The sequence below is a fragment of the Perissodus microlepis genome, chromosome 5, assembly GCF_051167445.1.
Source record: "Perissodus microlepis isolate ML-2025 ecotype Zambia chromosome 5, ASM5116744v1, whole genome shotgun sequence".
Classification (NCBI taxonomy): domain Eukaryota; kingdom Metazoa; phylum Chordata; class Actinopteri; order Cichliformes; family Cichlidae; genus Perissodus; species Perissodus microlepis.
In genome coordinates, this window is record NC_140465.1 from 8,737,770 (window position 1) to 8,756,210 (window position 18,441).

An 18,441-nucleotide genomic window follows, 5' to 3' on the forward strand; every position below is an offset into this window, starting at 1 on the left:
ACTGCTTATGAAACCATGAGAGGGCAGGAAAGAAAAACATGTCTCTGTTGAAAAACACAAACCAAACCAGTCGTTCTTGGAAATATTAATAATACCAAGATAAAACTGTCATATTTCCTTGTTCTGTGTCTTAATCAGATGTACTCTGAGCTGCTTCAGACGCAAATGAGCAAGTGTACCCTGCACGGAAACAATACAGCATGAACAGATCAGATTGGTGCTGAATCACCAGAACAGCTTGTTAGCACAGATGGAAAGAACTTTGTGCTCTTTTAAAAAAAAAAAAAATCTGAGATTAACTCATTCCAAACCACTGATGTACATCTTTCTCAAATAGAAACTGAAAAAGGGTCACTAAATAGTGCATATTTCCTGTGTTTTAGTCAACTCGTGTAAAAAAATTATGCAATGATCAGCCCGACTCAGCTTCTCCGAGTACAACCTCAGTAAATGCACCACAGATGTCAACAAAAACAGGGCATTCGTCATAATGGGGTTTATGCATGTCATCACATTATATTCTATGCAAAAATGCTCGGAAAGCTCCATCAAGTAAGGGAAATTAATAATTAGCAACAGAGCTCCCAGAATCATTACAGTAAGCAGGTCCTCAGTGTGTGTTATGATTAGCATATTAACACTATTTTCCCATTCTGCTTTGTTTTCAGAAATCATCATCTTATTTACAGAGCAGCTGATCATTGTTTTTGTAACATGTGCTAAATATAGACCACCTCATCTGTGACAGCAGAAGTTATCTCTCAGAAACAAAATAAGAAACAAGAGCGGTTGGAAACTCACTCACCACAGTCACCGCACTTTTCCACTAACGGGAGAGCCGATGTATGAGAACGCTCTGCTCGCAGACGCGTTCTTTCTGTCATTCATTCGATTAGGTTGCACGCTTGTTCACAAGCCGTTGGTTTAGCAGAATTATTGGTAAAAGCACTGACAAATAAAAACAAGACACGTTTTCGTCTCGTATCTTTATTCAGTAGTAATATAAATGAGCTAATCAGCAGACAGTGAGAAGCACCACATGGCCCCTGATGGAAGGGACTCATACTTTTCACATCAGATCCCACTTGTTGAAGGTTGTTAAAACAACAATGAATATACTAGTCAACTGAACAACATCAAAAAAAGGGGGAAAAAAGCTAATTAAAAAAAACATCAACACAAAGCAGAAGGGAAAATGAAATGCTGGGTTGAGTTAAAAAACCAAACAAAGTCAAATTACTTGAAGTGAAACACAACTGAAAGTTCAAGAGCAGCTCTACATTTAACTTAGCTGGACTTACAGTGTGCTACAGTATGCAATGCTACTTGCACGCATCATCCACATCACTTTATATGCAGCTTTATTTCTGCAAATATTAAGTAATCTCCTGCCGTGCGTTGTATCTAATTTGCATTGCAGCTAGTTTGACAATAAACACACACAATCATGATTTACAATCGATGTTAGGAGTTAAAAAAAACGTTACTTTGATTTCTACAGTGTGTGAAGATATTTGAAACAACGACAATGTGAAAAAAAAAATAAATACAGGACTGGACAGCTGAGTCACATGGTCGATCATATGGTTTTTGAATATACAACACATCTGAATGGAGTTATGGTTTCTGATAGGAATGTGAGTTTGACAGTGTATTTAATACAATATTTTATAATATGGATCTGTTAATATATTTATTACATCCTCCTTTCTAATCACATAGATCATTATAGATCTCCCTAGCATTGAGCTGCTTAGGATGAGAGAGAGAGAAAGTTAGAGAGACGTGGAGAAGGGACATAAGTTACTATGGGAGAGTGCGAGGTGGGGGCGGATTGGGGGCTTAGCAGGAGACCTCCATGGTCTGGGGCCCGGCCTTGCTGTCCAGGCTCCCGGTGGTGCCGCCCTCCAGCAGGCTGTTGACGTTGCTGCGGCTGCGACTGTTGTCCATGGAGGTGATGCTGGAAGAGGAGGTGGTGCGTGAGCGAGCCAAGCGAGTCATTCCTGCTGAAGGTACTGAAAGAGAAACGCGCGTTAATATTCCACTCACACGGCCCACAGACTCGGTGCACAGCGTGGGAATGCAGATAACGTGACACATCAGCAACAACAACAACAACAACAACAACAACAGGAAACAAGTGCTTAGCATGCAAACTGCTCTCATAAATGGAGACTAATCAAATCAAATAATCCACAAATGTGCTAACAGTAATACAGCAGCAGCACACCGTATTTGCAATCCAACGGAACTGACAGGAAGCAACAGCGGCAGCTCATGCAGTAAACTAGGACACTCGGGGCATGCTGAGAGGGAGTGAGGTGAATGTCATCAGAGTATGCAAAGGGTGCAGTATGCTGACTGTATCCACAACCCAGAGCTGCTGTTCCCAATATTAAACAGTGCTCTCTCGAGAACTTCGTGCATACATTGACATTCATCCACTGTACTGTTATGAGGCCACTGAGTTCAAAGCCTCCTCATCTGGCAGCTACTTAAAAACCTGGTACCTGATTCGTTGCTCAGGTGACTGAGAAGAACGTAGGGAACTTCAGGCAATGATTAAAGAGGGAAAGAAAGGAGAAAGGGAGACATGTTGAAAAGCAAGCTCTTCGTGGTGCTTTGCCACACCTCAGTGTATTTCGCAGCAATTTTTGTAGACAAACAGCTGTCATTTGTTTGCTAGCAACAGCAGGTAAGAAATGAAGACATGCATGCAAGTTATACCGTACACTTGAGTTCCTGAACTTTCTGGCCGTTTCCCTTTGCATTTCACACTGTGGCAATGTGTTAATGAGGGAAAACCAGCTTTCAGAAACATGCTGAGGTGTTAAGATTTTTTTCCACACTTTCACTGCATGAAAACACTCTTTTTAATCTGCTCTAATCCTGCAGTGGCATTTACTCAACAGGAGCACTTGGTGGCCTTTAAGGTAAAACCCAGGCTCTGGCATACAAGCTACACATGGCTGCCCCCCTACAGTGAATGGCCCGGGAAAGAGAGAATGCAAAATAGAGTTGGTGTTACAGAAAGACACACATAGGCAGCGATCATCTGTGCAGCCGGTAAAAGCAAAACTACATTCATCTGTCCATCGATCAGAGTCTTGGTTGGTGCATAGCAAGCCTGTAGGGTCTTCTAGAGATGTGTTTGTGGCTTCTCTGCTTTTTATGTTTTTATTTTGTTTTTTTAACAAATGAATGACTGTAAAGCCTGAAGGCCTGTTTAACCATGCACATTGAGTCTCTTTTGACAAATACTGCATCATTAAACAGTTCAGATAGAAAAGAAAACACACCAGGCAAAAAAAAACAAAAAAAAAAGGGTAATTTTTAACACCCACTCTGAACTGAACAGGAAGCAAATTGCTGTTCAGCTCACAGAATGTGATCGTCATTTCTAGAAGCACTAACACCTCACCTACTGAGGCTGGTGGGTGCCACAGACTGCAAAAAGCAGAGAGGATATGGTGTTAGCATCCATCGAGCCACGTGGGCTGCCTCTCCGTGAGCAGGGTGACAAAAAAAAAGCAAAAACTTTCTTTTCACGCTCTGCAGGCCAATGTCCGAGGGGGGGGGGGGGGGGGGGGGTGTTAGCAACAGCTCGCAGACTGCATTGAAAACAAGTCTCAATTAAGTAACTTTTGTCATTGCACTCACGTCAACAGGAAATTCAGTGGAGCGCCTGGGCCACAAACACGTCAGTTCAAACAGGTATTAGTCTGTAAACAATTCTTGGACACTGACTACTAGCAAACCAGTTTAAACCAGTTTAGAGTTAGATCTGTTTACCCTTCAGTCACATACAAAAAACCCCAAAACAAAATAAAAAAAACAAGAGCATCTTCACTTACTGTAGCCCATGCCCTGGACAAAGTACTTGAATGCCTCAGCAAGTTTTCCTGGCTGCAAGAAAAAAAAAAGGTTAGAAGATCGTGTTGCTCCAAGAAAAGAGCAAGATGACGTTCACGTCTCTCGATAATTTAAAAACAAACAAACAAACAAACAAAAAAACCCACCTGCACAACCTGGGGCAAGCCTCCACAATCAGCCATCTGAGAGGACATTATCAGTCTCATCAATAAATCACATTTATAAATATGAATATCATACATCTCATATGTCCGAAAGTGCAGTGCATAAGCATCACCTTTAGCAATGTAGTCTTGGTAGGATTTAACCTGGAATTGCACTCCACCTGCAACATCAAAGACAGGCAAACACTGAGTGATGAAGAGAAGGATAAAGAACCGCTGCTTGTTGGCATAACAAATCCTTCCCCAAGCTTCTTAGCGCACTGAGATGATGGATTGTAATCACCACCGGCACCACTCACCACGGCCTCCACAGCAGGTGACGTGTCACCGACCACCAGCAAAGCAGGGCAACTGGAATAAATGAGGAGTGGATATTCTCAAATCACGCCATGCACTCACAGCCCAATGTGTATATTTGTCTCATCTTGATCTCATAGACTTACGTTAGTGTGTTGACCGTGTCCTCATTCAGACCCACTATGGGCCTCTCGATCTCAAGGTCTCGACGGCTGGTGCGAGGGGAAAAAATGAGAACGTGTTAGAAAAGCTGAAAATGACGTTATCTCATTAGACCTCTGTGCTTTGCATTTTTTGTGCTTGTATATTTAGGCTTTACTCCACAGCAATTAACTGTGTTTGTTAATAAAAATTCTCATAAATGTAATGAATAAGCAAAAATACAGGCAACTGCGAAACCTAATATTAAATGTGTCCTGTTATGTTCATTACCAACTCTGTATTTTTTTTCTTAGACACGGCTGAAGCAGCTGCGAATGACTCATAATTCAAAATAATCCTTATTTATCTTATAGTGGGCCTTTTTCCTTCCCTCCCAGCCAGAGCTGCGTGCCTGAGATGTCTTTATCAGGGATCTAAGCTATGAAAACTGTAACAATATATAGCAGAAAACTGAAAATACAAAAGTTAATATATAGTGTATAATAACCATGAACTGTTTCATACTATTGGTAGGAGCCACAGAAGAGGGCCAGGTTGTCCTGGTTGATGTCTTGGGCGATGTGGAGGCGGTAGGTCTGGATCAGCTCCTGGTTGTCTGTGAGCTCATCCTGAGAACGGATTAATAAACCGAGAGCGTGATCGACATGGCACAATCTACTAGTTTCTATAACTGAGAGGACACAGATAAAATAATTAGCAAATGTCTGAGAAGTGTCGAGGGAAATTTTAAAAGACAGCCTCCAGAGGTTCAGCTGCTGTTTCACAGCTTCAATGAGAAAAGGTCAGGAGAGCTACATAGCAATAAGTGAGACTCACAGTGCTGAAGTGGTGAGCCATGACGATATCCACCAAGTTACTGGTCCATCCAGAAAGCTGCACACAAGAGAAAGACGAGCCACGGTAAGATACTAACAAGATCTGATTTATTTCTGGAGAGTGGACTAATTACAAGTAAATAAACTGACATAGACATCTTCAAGTTTTATGATTGTGAAGTGATCTACTGCTACTATAAATGCAGAGTCCCTAGATTCACTGGTATATCTATGTCAGCTGGTATACCTGCATTTTATAACTCTTGAGTGCTATAGACTTCGTAAATGGAAGAAATTGCTGAGGACTTTTCCTCTTTGCCATGTTTCAGACTTTAATAACAGCTCATAAAAGTGTGATGTTTTAAATGTATATGGCAGAAACGGCACATCATATTATTATCACAGTAAAGAATGTTTTCCTCATACAACCTTGTTGAATATACACAACGAGAGCACCATAGTAAACACAGTGTTTGTTCTTTAAGCCAAGAGGGGTGAGCTTTTATAGAATTTTTAACTAGGTAGTTGACTAGTATTGACTAGTACTGTCTTCAGAAGGCAGAATTTTCTCTTTTCATATATGATGAAAATCCTGGTCATCGATGAGGCGGAAATGCTGACCTTTGAAGCAGCCCAGTCAATCCAGCCTTCAGCACACGGGTCGACATTAATGAGTACCAGCCCCTCCACGAGGGACGGGTTGTTCAGCTGTGAAAGTAAAGATGCACGAGGATGAGAGCTTTTTAACAAAAATGTCTCCCTGTGTTTTGTTTTGTTTATTAATTTCTTCCTCTTTATCATTTTTAAATCATATTGTAGTTTAATCTGAGCATCTGAACAAGGGAATGCTCTCCCAGGAGCTACATCTTCACAACAAAAAGTTTGTAACATTTTGATGATGTTGCGTGTCCTCTAAAGAAGCAAAAACATGATTAAAAGTGAAGCATGTCTGTTCTGTTAAATGATGATGGAGTCACAAACCACTTCTAAATCAAGGGGTGCAGCTTTAGAACTTCCTGTAGACAAAAAGAGGGTATCTGGGGAAATCTAAGATCCAATGAGAGGGCGGCGGCTGCTGCTTCATCAACACGATGCTAATGCAGCGCGGCAGCATCTGCTGCAAATCCATCATGGGAAAACATTTTGTTCCAAGCCAGTTAAAGCAAGCAATGCTTTTCAGAATCAATTTTTCCTCATTAATTCTAAATAAGAACAGACTGTCCACGGAGAGCACAACGCTACAATTCCTCATTTCCACACCTTCCCCTTTTACCATCCTCTCTTTTTATCATTCATTTTTTAGAGCTCCCTCACTGCTCTATGTCACTTCTAGATCTTTCTGCTAGCTTGTGCTTATTTTAGCTGCACTGTACCAAATGCAGAAACAAAGCAATAGCAATGGAGAGAGAGATATTTAACCAAGGTGATTCATCACCTGGGGAATGGCAGCATATCTAGCAGACTGTAGAGGAACCTGATGCCCTGTGTGGGCTTGATGGGAGGCTTTAACGTTCAGTGTGACAAACTGTGTGGTCTGAAAACCTTTAATTATTACAGGCGAGACCGAGAATCACACAAATAAAGACATCAAGGGCAAGGAAGAACAGAAATATAAGGATGGGTGAGTCTACACGCCGTGGTCCTGCTGTGGACTTACTGCAAAGCGGGTGAGGATATACGCTCCTGCTCCCACGCCGATGCCGATCACGCTGTTCACCCTATAAAGAAACTGCTCGTTAGTGTGTGGCTGAAGATGAATAATTCATTTATGGCAAAATCATCTTATCAATAATTAGCTATCAGCCAGGGGACACTCACTTCAGCTGAGTCAACACAGAGGGCAGCATTTCGGCCAACTCATCCATGGTTGGATAGCGATACCTGGGCACGTGCGACACATGTGAGTCCACGCGAGCAGTAAGGAAAATGCTACCTTCAAGTTCATTCATAAGTTTAAATACTTCAGGAACAGACTGGATGATGACTGCACTTCAATTAGAAAATGAACCAACAGCTCACTTTCCTGTCTATGCACACAAATTGATTGGAACTCTCTCAACAGCACTGATATGAATAAATATGTACGCGTTCATCGGCGCATGCAAAACCAGTCTGACACTCACCCGCTGGGAAAGGGAGGCGCTCCCTCCTGCTGGCCGGGCGCATCGACGTGAACCACAGCAAAGTGCTGGGTGATCTCCTGCATGTCTTCATAGTTAAACAGGGTGTTGAAGCAAGACTTGTCTAGAAAGGTGGAAAGACGTAGACATAAAATGTGACAGTGCAGGGGTTAACGGTCTTTGTTAGGTGCAAAGAACAGAGCACTGCATATTGATGAGCTTATTTTTGGCCGACTCACGGTTGAGGCCGATGTCGTGATAGGTGAGGATGATGGGTCGGTTGCCCTTGGGAACGCCTCTCATTGTCACATGGAGAACGCCATGTGGCGTTTCAATGTCGTGCTCCTGTAGCCAAAGAGAGGAGGAAAAAAAAATAGTTCAGGACTAACACAGGTGGAAAGATAAAAAGCTTCCACATATGACCGCTACGACAACAATTCTGTTATAGCTGTTATAGCTGTTACAGCGTTACCCCAGAACTCCAGGAGAGTCCAAAAATCATCTAAATAAAAGAAGAACAATTGTTGTATGGGATTTTTCTCTTTCATCTCTGCCAAGCACAAAACAAAGACGCTTTCTGTCTCATTTCCCCAAAAGGCAGACATAAAGGCAACATTTTAGCTAAAACGAGCCATTTCTATCATACTGATTGAAGTCTGCATCAAAGCTCCAACATGGAGCCACACACAAACTAAAGTAAACAACCCACAACAAACAAGACATTTGGGTTATATCTTGAATTGGGCATGCAGAGGATAAACCTTTTGTCGCCAGCTCACATCCCCTGTGCCCTCGGACAAACAAAGCACTGAATGGCCAGTTCAGGAAAACAGTCTTTCTATCCAAGGGTCTGAAACTCACAGTTCTTTTCACAAGAATGACTTTGCAAAAATGCCAACATCATTTGTCTTCACTCAATGTCTTTGCAAAAAAAAAAAAAAAGACCCATTAAAATTCAAAGTGTTCATAATGGCTTCATTCTCTCTGTTGCTTTACAATTTGGGTTGAACACTCAGGGGGCTTGAGTACCTTAAACACACCGCTTCTGCAAAGGAAAACATTAAGAGGCTTCAACATATTTTCATCTGGCACTTAATCTGTGTGGAAGATCCAGAAAGATGATCAAGATAAAAAGAAAGAGTATTTAAAGATGACACAGCAAAAACAACAGTGCCTTAATATTGTTTACAGGATCCAAAGACAGGGCAGGAAGTGACATTAAGAGAAACAATAAACTACACAAGAAGAGGCAAATGCATTTCCCAGATTCCCCCAGAATCACCGAATCATCATGTTACAATGCACAAAACCTCCCAAGATCAGCATGATCTGCAGCTGCAAACTACACCCTGCACGTTCTAGCCACATGCATGCACGCTAGGGTGTCTGTGCTGCACAAAACAGCGGGTGGTGCCTCATCCGCTTGCCTCGTCAGAAGGCCCACTGGTCATCAATAATAAAGAGAGAGTGAGCCTGAGTGGAAGAGAGACACAGGTTACGGCTGACAGACTAAGAGGGGAGTGTGACTGACTGTACGCTGCCGTTTTTCCCCTGCGTAATCTCTGCCGCCTGCATATAGCTGACGGACATGTGTCCCAGTATCTTCAGAGATAAAGGCTAATTCTCAAGGGCGAGACTGCACTGACTTACATCTGCAATCTATAATAAGAGGAAAAATACTCACCATGTCAGCAACAGCGTGAGATATTTGCTTTTGAGTGGGAGTTGCTATAGAGATTAGCCTGTCGCACAAGACATGAAAACTGCATTCAAAAACACCACAAAGTGATGCTCAAGATAGCGAGCTACAAAACAGCTTCTCATTATAACCTGTATTTCTCAGATGGCACAAACCCTAAAGAAAGCCTATCTGCTGACAGGAAGCTCTGCCCTCGTCGAAGGGTTTTTAATGAAACGATTCTGTAACCTCGGTCTGGTGAGGTAACAGAACAACCTGTTAAAGGTGAAACTCTCACTAAGGCTGTGTTGCTGCAGAATCTTTAAGGTTTTTTAGACAAGGACAGAGTCAAGGACACTCAGTGCTTTGCTCTGAGAAACAATATAAATGCACTTTGTTCAAATGCTGGTATTCTGTTGTGTCTATGTGCTATACGTGCACCCTAACATGTGTTAGGTAAACCGGCGGAGGGAGAAATCAGAGGAATCTGGGAGGAAATAGAGCATGAAAGCAAAGAGTGACCGAGACAGGCTGGACATCTAGAGAGGGGAAAAAAGAAGGAGAGCACTGCAATGGCATCAACCTTTTCCCCACTTTAATACATTCATGATAGCTAGCATTTTGACGAAAAGTACGTAAAGGCATTTGGGCTGGGTTGGAGGTGAAATGGGAATACTGAGCAGAGGTTTTATGCTTTGAGGAGAGGGACTTTTCTGGTGCCACAAATGGGTGAGTACTCATTTTTCAAAGAAACATCGTGAGAGAGTTGGAGTGAGATGAGAAAAAGAAACAAAAAAAAAAAAAACAGAGCACTTTGTCATGCTGATCTTCTTCCCGCAATCCACTGCCTATCAATCCCTCCTCTCAGTTTACTCCACCCTGCCAGGAGAGGCATCAATCACCACTGGGAGCAGCATTATTGGGCGGAAACACCAAGCAGTCTGTACATGACTTAAGTGCACACATGAAAGTGGACAGAGCCCGGGATCATCTCGGGTACAGGCCAACCTCATCCATTTCTGACACTAACACGACCCTCCCCACCTGCAGCACACACAGTAAGTGTGTGTGCCATCAAAGCAGTGGGCTGAAACAACAAACTCAAGGTCTCTGCGGGGAAGGAACAACACGCTACAGTGGCTTTGGTGGTTTCTTGCCACGGTGTGTGGGGTGGGTGGTGAGTGACCTCCCTGTGATAACAGAAAAAAAAGAACACAATGCACACCTGCAAAACGCAACATCTACAGCAATTCACTCATCGCCGGGCAAGACATGATGAAGACATGCAGAAACAAACATGTGAGATCCACAGGGTCATTACACACACAGTTACCAACAACCAGCTGATGGATATTGACAGGCGCACATCCACAGGATGAAGCAGCTGCACATCCTAAAACACTTGAGCACAACACAAGCATCTTTCATATCATCACATTAAAATGCACAACTGCACCCTGAGCAGCTTTAGACTGTGCAGGCTGCACATATGGACGCTGTGTGACCTGTAGTTGCGCGCACATACGCACACGCACACACTGAACAAATGGTCACCCCATACCAGCAGCTGCCCAGAGAGCACGAGTCCCATCAAAGCCAGACCCCAGAGCTATTCCCTTCGTTTAGCCAGCTGCTGTTGGCATGTCTTTGGAGAAACAGCACCACAACACCCCTAATCTGAACCAGAACCTCCTTGAAGCACGGACAGAGCCAGGTGTGTCGAGTCAGGCGAGACACATTTGTCACTCACCACTTCATTTCCAGCGCATGCAATCTGGTCCAGGTCCAGAATAGCTGACATGGTTTTCCCACACAGCAGAGGAGTGGTGTAATGCTATGTGTGAGTGTGCGCTGGGCAGCTTTGAAGCCCTCAAAAAGGAGTAGGAGGAGGGAGGGAGCGTTGGTAGGAAGGGAGGGATGTAGGGTGAGGCAGCTAGAGCAGTAGCGACAAGGAAGGAAGAGAGGGAGGAGAAAGACACAGCAGATGGAGTGAGGAGGAGAAGGAAAAGTAACCTGAATGAAAGCAGAAGGAGGCGGTGGGGGATGGATACGATGCAGAGAGAACAAGAGAGAGAGCGACGGAGACAAGAGGTGGGAAAGAGAGCAGGAAAAAGACAGAGGGGGAGGAGAGTGAGACTGCAGTTTGTGCTTGGTAGTCACAGTGCGTCCATACATCCAGTCACTGGTTCTTCTAATTGGATTGCGGAGGGTCAGGTGGGTAGAGGCAGAGGGTGGGGTTTGGAGGAGAAAAGGAAAGGAGGAGGGGGGAATGGAAGCGGGGTGATGGGGTACAAAGAATGCAGTCCAGGAAAATGTGCAGGCTGCTGACGTCACGCTGTCTTATTGATGAGGAGAGGAGGCTGACTTTGACGGCTCGCCCTGGGCTGTTTTCTGCATCAGCAAAATGGCTGCTCGTCGCTAAGCACCGTATCCACATTTATTTTTGCATCACATTTCATCCGAATGGCTTTAGAACCCTGAAATATCTCCGTGTGAGTGGATATAATCAGATCCAGCTCACAGCAAGAGTGGACTAGCGTATAACACAGCAGGAGGGCTTACGATAGCAATAGCTTTGCTGCGGATGTTGGCTCATTCAAGGCACCACTTAATCATGTAAATGACTGTCAAGTATTGACTCTAACGCTGAGCTTTGGCTAATGACTCTCCTCGTGTTCCAGGCTTACGAGCAAAAGATAGCAAGCCACCTTTTCCCCTTACTATCAAAACAGGACATGATCAGGATTTATGTCCTCTAAACTTGCTGCTGAGTCATTTGATCCACGTAGTGTATTGCTCTCTCCTTCTCACTCTCCTACCATCAGTACAACTCCTAATGGTGCAGGGTGTCACGCCTTTGACGGGGTGCTCGGTGCAGCCAATGGCAAACATGTAGACACACCGAGTTTGTGAGGTTATAAGGACCAGGGTCTCTTTATTGGTTAATCATATAGCACCATGTTTGGTTGTAGACCAGTTTCTCTGATTTATTTCCTTTCTTAACCCACAGAGGGTGCCAGCGAAACACATGTAGTCATTTCATGCACTAAGTCATCATGTGCCTCACCACAGCCCCCTGCAGCCTGAGGAGTCATACAGATGCACAGTGACACTATGATCTGCACAGATTAGTTCAGTTGCATCATTTCCAGAAAGTAGGGTTTGATTTGAACCAATTTTTGTATATTAAAATGCACCAGCTCAAAACATTGTTTACCTGTGACACGGTCAGTTTGATGACAATTGTGTTAATCATATGTTATAGTCTACACAGCCACAAGATCTCCATCCAGTGTATCAGAAAGCATTCTGCACTGTCATCTTCACAACACTAGATGAGAAAGCTGTTCTAGCAACACATGGCAGCTCAGCATGTTATCAACACAGTTAAGGTTCTTTTTTTCCATTTAAATTGTCACTTGTCTGGAGCCATCGAACGGCCTCGTGGCGCCCTCTAGTGAGCATAATGAGACAGTGAGGATTTGAAAAGCCACAGACTAAATAATGATAAAGTTAGGCAAGGTTATAAAGAGAAACTGCTATTTTAAAAGTAAACACATCCCTGAAAATGTAAAAACCTACACGCTGCATACAATATATAAAACGCTATACATATATAGACACAATAAACAAAGCTTAAGCAAAAGTTTAAAAGATGGACTTAAAAACATAGCAGTGCGAGACTGCAGCAACACCATGACACTAAAACTATTTTTGAAATGCACAGTCAGCCATTTCAGTGAAGTCACTCAGCGTTCTGGGCCCCATGAGTTTGAGGAGTCTGTCACACACCTTCCTCTCCCTTTCCTGGCATAAGCAGAAAATTGTAAGAGAAACAAAGCTGCAGCAGTTTGAACCTTTAGGTTCCCTGACTCCACCCCACCACCACTGTCCTCCTCTGCAGGTATGCACAGCTCTGGCACGACTCCTGCAGTACCTGTGGACTGCCTGTGGTGGGAGCTTTAGCAGCAGGAAGAGAGCAGCTGGATTCATCCTCCAGCTGCTGGAATGTCACAGCTCAGAGTGATGTTGCGGCAGGCAGGACCCCTCCCACACAGACGTCTAAGGTCTGATGTCTTGTATAGGGCGTGTTCTCCTTTTATCTTAGTGTTATTACGCTGCGTGACGGGTTCAGTGTTATACTAAATATTTACAAGATATTTACTCCATCACGTCTATTGCCAAATGGCCAGATTACCAAATCAGGAGGAACACCAGCACAGTTTGTTAACACTATAAATCTTTTAAGAGAATTGAACATTCTCACGATCCATCATCAGCACCCTTTTTAGTAATTTCCCATCTTCAGCCGCTCCCTTATTCACAGGTTTGATTTATTTGGAAGAGTTTTTACACCAGTTACTGTTCCCAAAACAATCTTCTCAGGATCAAACTGGAAATTTTTCACTAGTTAGGTGAATGTGTAAAACCACTACACTGTGAACTCCCTGAGCTTCCTGAGTGTGACCATGTGAGGTCATAATGGCTGAAAGGCAAATGAGGTCAAACCACCAGTGGGACAGATTCAGGTTCAATTCTCTCTGTAACTGACAACAGCATGACTTCAAAGGGAATCACAAAAAAGTGGTAATAAAAGATTACACAGTGAACACGAGCAGCTGACTGACTGCAGGATTGTACGCACATGAATGTCTTAATAATAGTTCTGACAGGATGCTAAGGAGCATGCAGCTTGCCTGCTCCGGCTAACATGCTTACTCTCTTCCTCCGCCTGCGTCGGCTATATTTAGCTCTGCCGGGATGCTGGAAGGAGGCGTGACTGCAGAAAGTGAGCTAGGGATGAAAGGTTTAACCCTTTGCAGTCATGATGGCCATTAAAACACAGCACAGAGCTTTCCCCAGCGTCGTGACTCCTCCTCCTGCAGGAGAATCGTTGCAAGAAAAGCAAACTGCCCAAGAGGTGGAAGGCTGGAAAGCTCGCTCCTCATTCTAAGACATAAAAAGGAGGGGGATCTGGAAAACTGCTTCTTCAAGGTTAATAACTCTTCTTCTGGAATGACAATTATTCTTACATTATCACATAAAGGAGCTTGACTATGAATGAAATACAGTAAAAAAGGCAGGCACTAAACTCATACTGAGGAAGGTGCTACAGTTGTTTATTCTTCAAAAAAACAACCTGATATGAATTTAACATAATCTTTGCTTTATGCAAAGAATCAAGTGAGTGTGCATTCTCAGTCATTAGCACAAAGCCAAAGCACTATTCAATTTTTTTTTAAAAAGGTCCTCATTTGCAAATGATCACTACACTTGCCTCCAAAGAAATAGATGCACATTAGCAAAAGCAGCAGAATTTTAATCAGGTGAGCACATAACTACTGGTTTTTCCTTTCTGTCACAGTCAGCGGTGTCAAGAGTAAACGCAGAGAGCAAGTTGGACCAAACACGCCTTTCACCTGCATTAGGCATCCATAAATGTGCGTGTTATTACTGAGTAACGGTGCTCGGATGTACAAAGAATGCATGGGTTCAGCAGTGTGGAGCTGAGAATGAATCATAATGCTAAATTAACAGTGGGAGCAGAGAGCTACACTTACCTGGCAGTCGAAATCCTGAAAGTTGCGTGCATTCTGCATGAAAAGGAAAAGAGGAGAGTTAAATGTACCGTAGTATGCTAAAGCTGGTAATCACTCTTAATGTGTTTGTGTAACCCCACCAGATGAGTGTGGTGCAGGATGTATACATGTGTGCAGACAAAATGGCAATAACCCATGTCTGATTACATTTATATCCATGACATTCATGCAGCTCTTCACGGAGCTGTTGATAACTTATCATTAACTCCTTAGTTTAACAGCATCGAAACTAAAGTCTTTGCTTCACATAATATATGTGATGGTGCACAATTCTGATGTTTTTATGCTAATTTGCGTTGTTTGAGGCCTGAGTGGGCAGCCGACCACAGAAAAGATGCCACTGGGATTGAGTTGCAGGAGAGACCAGTGGGGTGTTCATGGTTTTAAACGGAGATGGTTTCTACAGAGCGGTCCTTTTCTTCTTCTAACTGCCTGTGCAGCAGAAATCTGGATACAAATCCACCATTATAATGTAAATAAATGCTGAAATAATGTTGAGATGTGATGAATGTCTCAAAAATCTCTATTGGAGTGGTTAAAGAAATATGGATAGATTCACTGCACCATGTCAATCATCACACTTTACAGGGCATCTTGATTGCAGTCAGGTGACTCAACATATTAAAGAGACTTTTAAACAGCTTCTTCTAGATAGTCTGGGACGGGAGACGGTGCAATGAAGCTCCTATGGTTACAATGATGAGCTACAATGAACAGCAGCCAACTATGCGTGCCATAGACACGACCTACATATTAAAAATCAGTCAAGGCTTGAGTAAAGCTGTGGTACGTGGTGCCACAAGACAAAGGGGAAAAAAAAGTCTTGTCCAAGTCACCAAGCTTAACCATTTCTTTTACATCTAACAAGTTAACTGGAAATACTGACAGCTTGGTCTCCTTATAAATATCAGACCTTAAAGAAAACTAAGATATGAACTACACTGTGATTGGCCAAAAACAATTTTTTGTTTTGGCCTATTGAATGTGTCTTTATTGTTGTCCCCACTAGTGCGCTAGATACAAAACTAATTATCAGTTTTCCTCATTTCACCTAATAGGCCTGTTTTGCTTTTATTAAAGGCACTTTAATGCCATACTAAATAACAGGATACATTTATAACCTTCGCTGGCTACCTAGGTGCTCTGAGCTTGACCAGTGTAATAAGAAATTATCAGTTGGCAGTCAGAACCAGTTTCCACGACTTTTACAGAAATGAGGATCCTCCTTCATCATTGTTATCACATCATCAACATCATCTCAATCCACTTTGAAGACTCATCTGTTTAATGAGCTGACCACTAGGTGGAGTGAGAGGTCAGTGCCAGTCTCCTCTATTTCAATGATTTCCATGATGCATTTTCCCCACTCTGTCTTCTAACATAATACATTTACCTTAAGTGGCATAGCTCACAGTCAGAGAAATGTTCTCATTCTTCAAATCCACCCCTGAGGTGACGCAATCCCCTAAGAGCCGATACATAATCACACACTCCTCCCTCTGAGGCACGATATGCTCCTGACTGTGTCAGTGATCGGGGTACAGAACAAACCAGACACATCATCATCGTCATCATTGTTGTTCTAATCAGTTAATCAGGTGTTGAGAATGAAGGCGGGAAGAAGGAAAGACAGGTAGCGCTTCTTGTCTCTTTCTGCTTTTATTGTCCCTCACTCGCTGCAAACTTTCAAGCTTCAGAAATAAAAGAGATGAGTTTCTTTTAGCTTTTCCTTTGATCTCTTTACCTCCTTGCCAGACTGTTTTCTCTGCCTCTGTTACGTATTCTCTCATTGCTTCATTCTGTCTACAACCCCTTTTGCCGCCCCCCCATTCCCTTTACACTTGAGCATATATGAATAATTCACTTTGATGAACGGCACTGCAGAGCATGCATGACTAGTGTATTAGCGTATGTATTTTCCTGGGAGTGCTGTAGTGGGTGCTTATTCATTTTTAGGAGACAACACATCTGTTCATTTTATGTGTATGGTTACAAAAAATGAATGTTGTCGCCTCTGCAGCTTGTCATCACCTTGTTCTCGCTGCAACTCACCTTATTGGTCAGCAGCGGCTTGATCTCAGTCAGCTGTACATCCTGGAGCTCATCCATCTTCCTGTTGGATCACTCGAAACCACTGTCCAAGAAGGAAAAACAAAACATTTTCATCAGGAAGAGGACGCATGCTCCCAAAGACACTTAAAATCTCAGATTAAAAGATGTCCATCTTTCTATCTTGCCTTTTTAAAATTCACACTAGCGCTGTGACACTTGTGCTGTTATAAGAGTCAGACACAGAGACCAAAGGGCCTCATTTCTGCTCCACACAGGTAGTGAGCAAACGCAAATATATATCAGGCCAGATTTAACAAAAAGTCCCGAAGGCCACCTCATTTGTTTTCCCCTTGAAGCCAGCCGTTTGTCCCTGCTCGTAATTAATGAACAAGAATCCTGACACAGAAGTGTCCCCCTCCCTCACTTTCCCTGAAATGCTACCTATTTTGCCCCCCTGTTTGCACAAGGTGAGGACAGGAAGTAGCATTGAATTACTTGGCCGTTCCTAGAAGCGTGGCTCATGTTGCACATAGCAGCAGATGGAGGCTCTAACTCTTCTAGGTCAATGCTTACAACTGGCAAGCTAAAAAGACAGCAGACAGCCTTTCTATAGATGGACAGCATTAAAAGAACAAACACACACTATGCTAGGAGAAACAAGCAAGACGTGTAGGCAAATGCAATTGGATGGAAGACCGGCCAACTGCTACCTTTTAATCACTTCCTGAATCCAAGCCAACCCCCCTTGGAATGACATTGAGCTGCTGGTATCAGATAACCTTCAATTGGTTAGAGAAGAGTCAAACAGCCAAGTTCCAGCAGGAGACACCAGAATAGATGACGTCATGCCATGTTTGTTTTACCAGCAGTTTCACCCTGCAATTGCCGGACAAAGGTCTAAACCCACATCTGCCTGCTGATGCATGAATCGACTCAGGGGTCGTACTGGACTAATAACAGATTTCAAATTGCATGGGAAAAAGCCAGGGAAGCAGATGGCAACAAGTGAGCACAATCCTCAAATTACATAAAAAAAAAAAAACAGTTTAGAGAAAGAAAAGAAAAAAGTGGAAACATCCAGGATTGGAAGGACTCAGCGATCAGTAAATGGGGAGTGAAAACATGCCAGGCAAAATCCCTGCTGACAAATCCGGCTCGGGAGTGGAACTAAATAATATTTAGACAACTGAACAAGGAAAAGAAGAAAAACAAATATTCTGCATGCTTGAGCAGATTGGGTGTATTGGTCGGATCAATCCAATACTTCCTCAGGCCGTCACAGAAAGAAAGGAGGCAAAGACCTGCTTTATTTGTAGCTGGCTAGTGGGGTAATTGAAGTGTTTAGTGCGACGGGGGGGTCAAGGCAAGCTTAAACTGACAGGCTGACTGGGTGGCTTTCATAGCCTAACCCCATTGACCTCACCGCCTTCTATCCTCTACACCAGCAATATTACAGAAGCAGAACGCTTGCTTTTATCTTGAAAACTGCTCAAATGCTCTACACCTTTCTTGTGAGCGACTTGCTTTGTGCAACCTGGCGTTGCACAAAAATCAGCCTCTCTTAGACATGCACTGTTCATTAATCTCACAGCATTTGAATTTGCGCTTTCCTGTATAAGCTTGGACCCAGTAGCATATACATGTCACCTTCAAAACAGCACAGCAGCTCTGAGTGCATAT

General features: G+C 43.2%; 1 protein-coding gene across 4 annotated transcripts in view; it reads right to left on the minus strand.

Annotated features, from left to right (window-relative positions):
• Nucleotides 1-971: 971 nt before the first annotated feature.
• ndrg3a (ndrg family member 3a) overlaps nt 972-18,441 on the minus strand; it is a 32,912-nt gene continuing 15,442 nt past the window's right edge. Inside the window, exons 2-17 of one of the 4 annotated variants that reach the window (XM_084927659.1) lie at nt 16,762-16,843; nt 14,671-14,703; nt 7,671-7,776; nt 7,435-7,555; nt 7,130-7,192; nt 6,969-7,029; nt 5,933-6,019; nt 5,313-5,369; nt 5,001-5,104; nt 4,481-4,546; nt 4,337-4,388; nt 4,151-4,198; nt 4,020-4,055; nt 3,855-3,906; nt 2,511-2,549; nt 972-2,015 (exon numbers count right to left, since the gene is read on the minus strand). In XM_084927659.1, coding sequence (XP_084783785.1) covers nt 1,843-2,015; nt 2,511-2,549; nt 3,855-3,906; nt 4,020-4,055; nt 4,151-4,198; nt 4,337-4,388; nt 4,481-4,546; nt 5,001-5,104; nt 5,313-5,369; nt 5,933-6,019; nt 6,969-7,029; nt 7,130-7,192; nt 7,435-7,555; nt 7,671-7,776; nt 14,671-14,703; nt 16,762-16,818 — 1,155 coding nt within the window. In that variant the 5' untranslated portion in view covers nt 16,819-16,843 and the 3' untranslated portion in view covers nt 972-1,842. Of the gene's footprint in view, nt 2,016-2,510; nt 2,550-3,854; nt 3,907-4,019; nt 4,056-4,150; nt 4,199-4,336; nt 4,389-4,480; nt 4,547-5,000; nt 5,105-5,312; nt 5,370-5,932; nt 6,020-6,968; nt 7,030-7,129; nt 7,193-7,434; nt 7,556-7,670; nt 7,777-10,670; nt 10,716-10,859; nt 11,233-14,670; nt 14,704-16,761; nt 16,844-18,441 lie in introns of those variants that run through there. The other 3 variants (XM_084927661.1, XM_084927660.1, XM_084927662.1) reach the window with 3 other exon arrangements.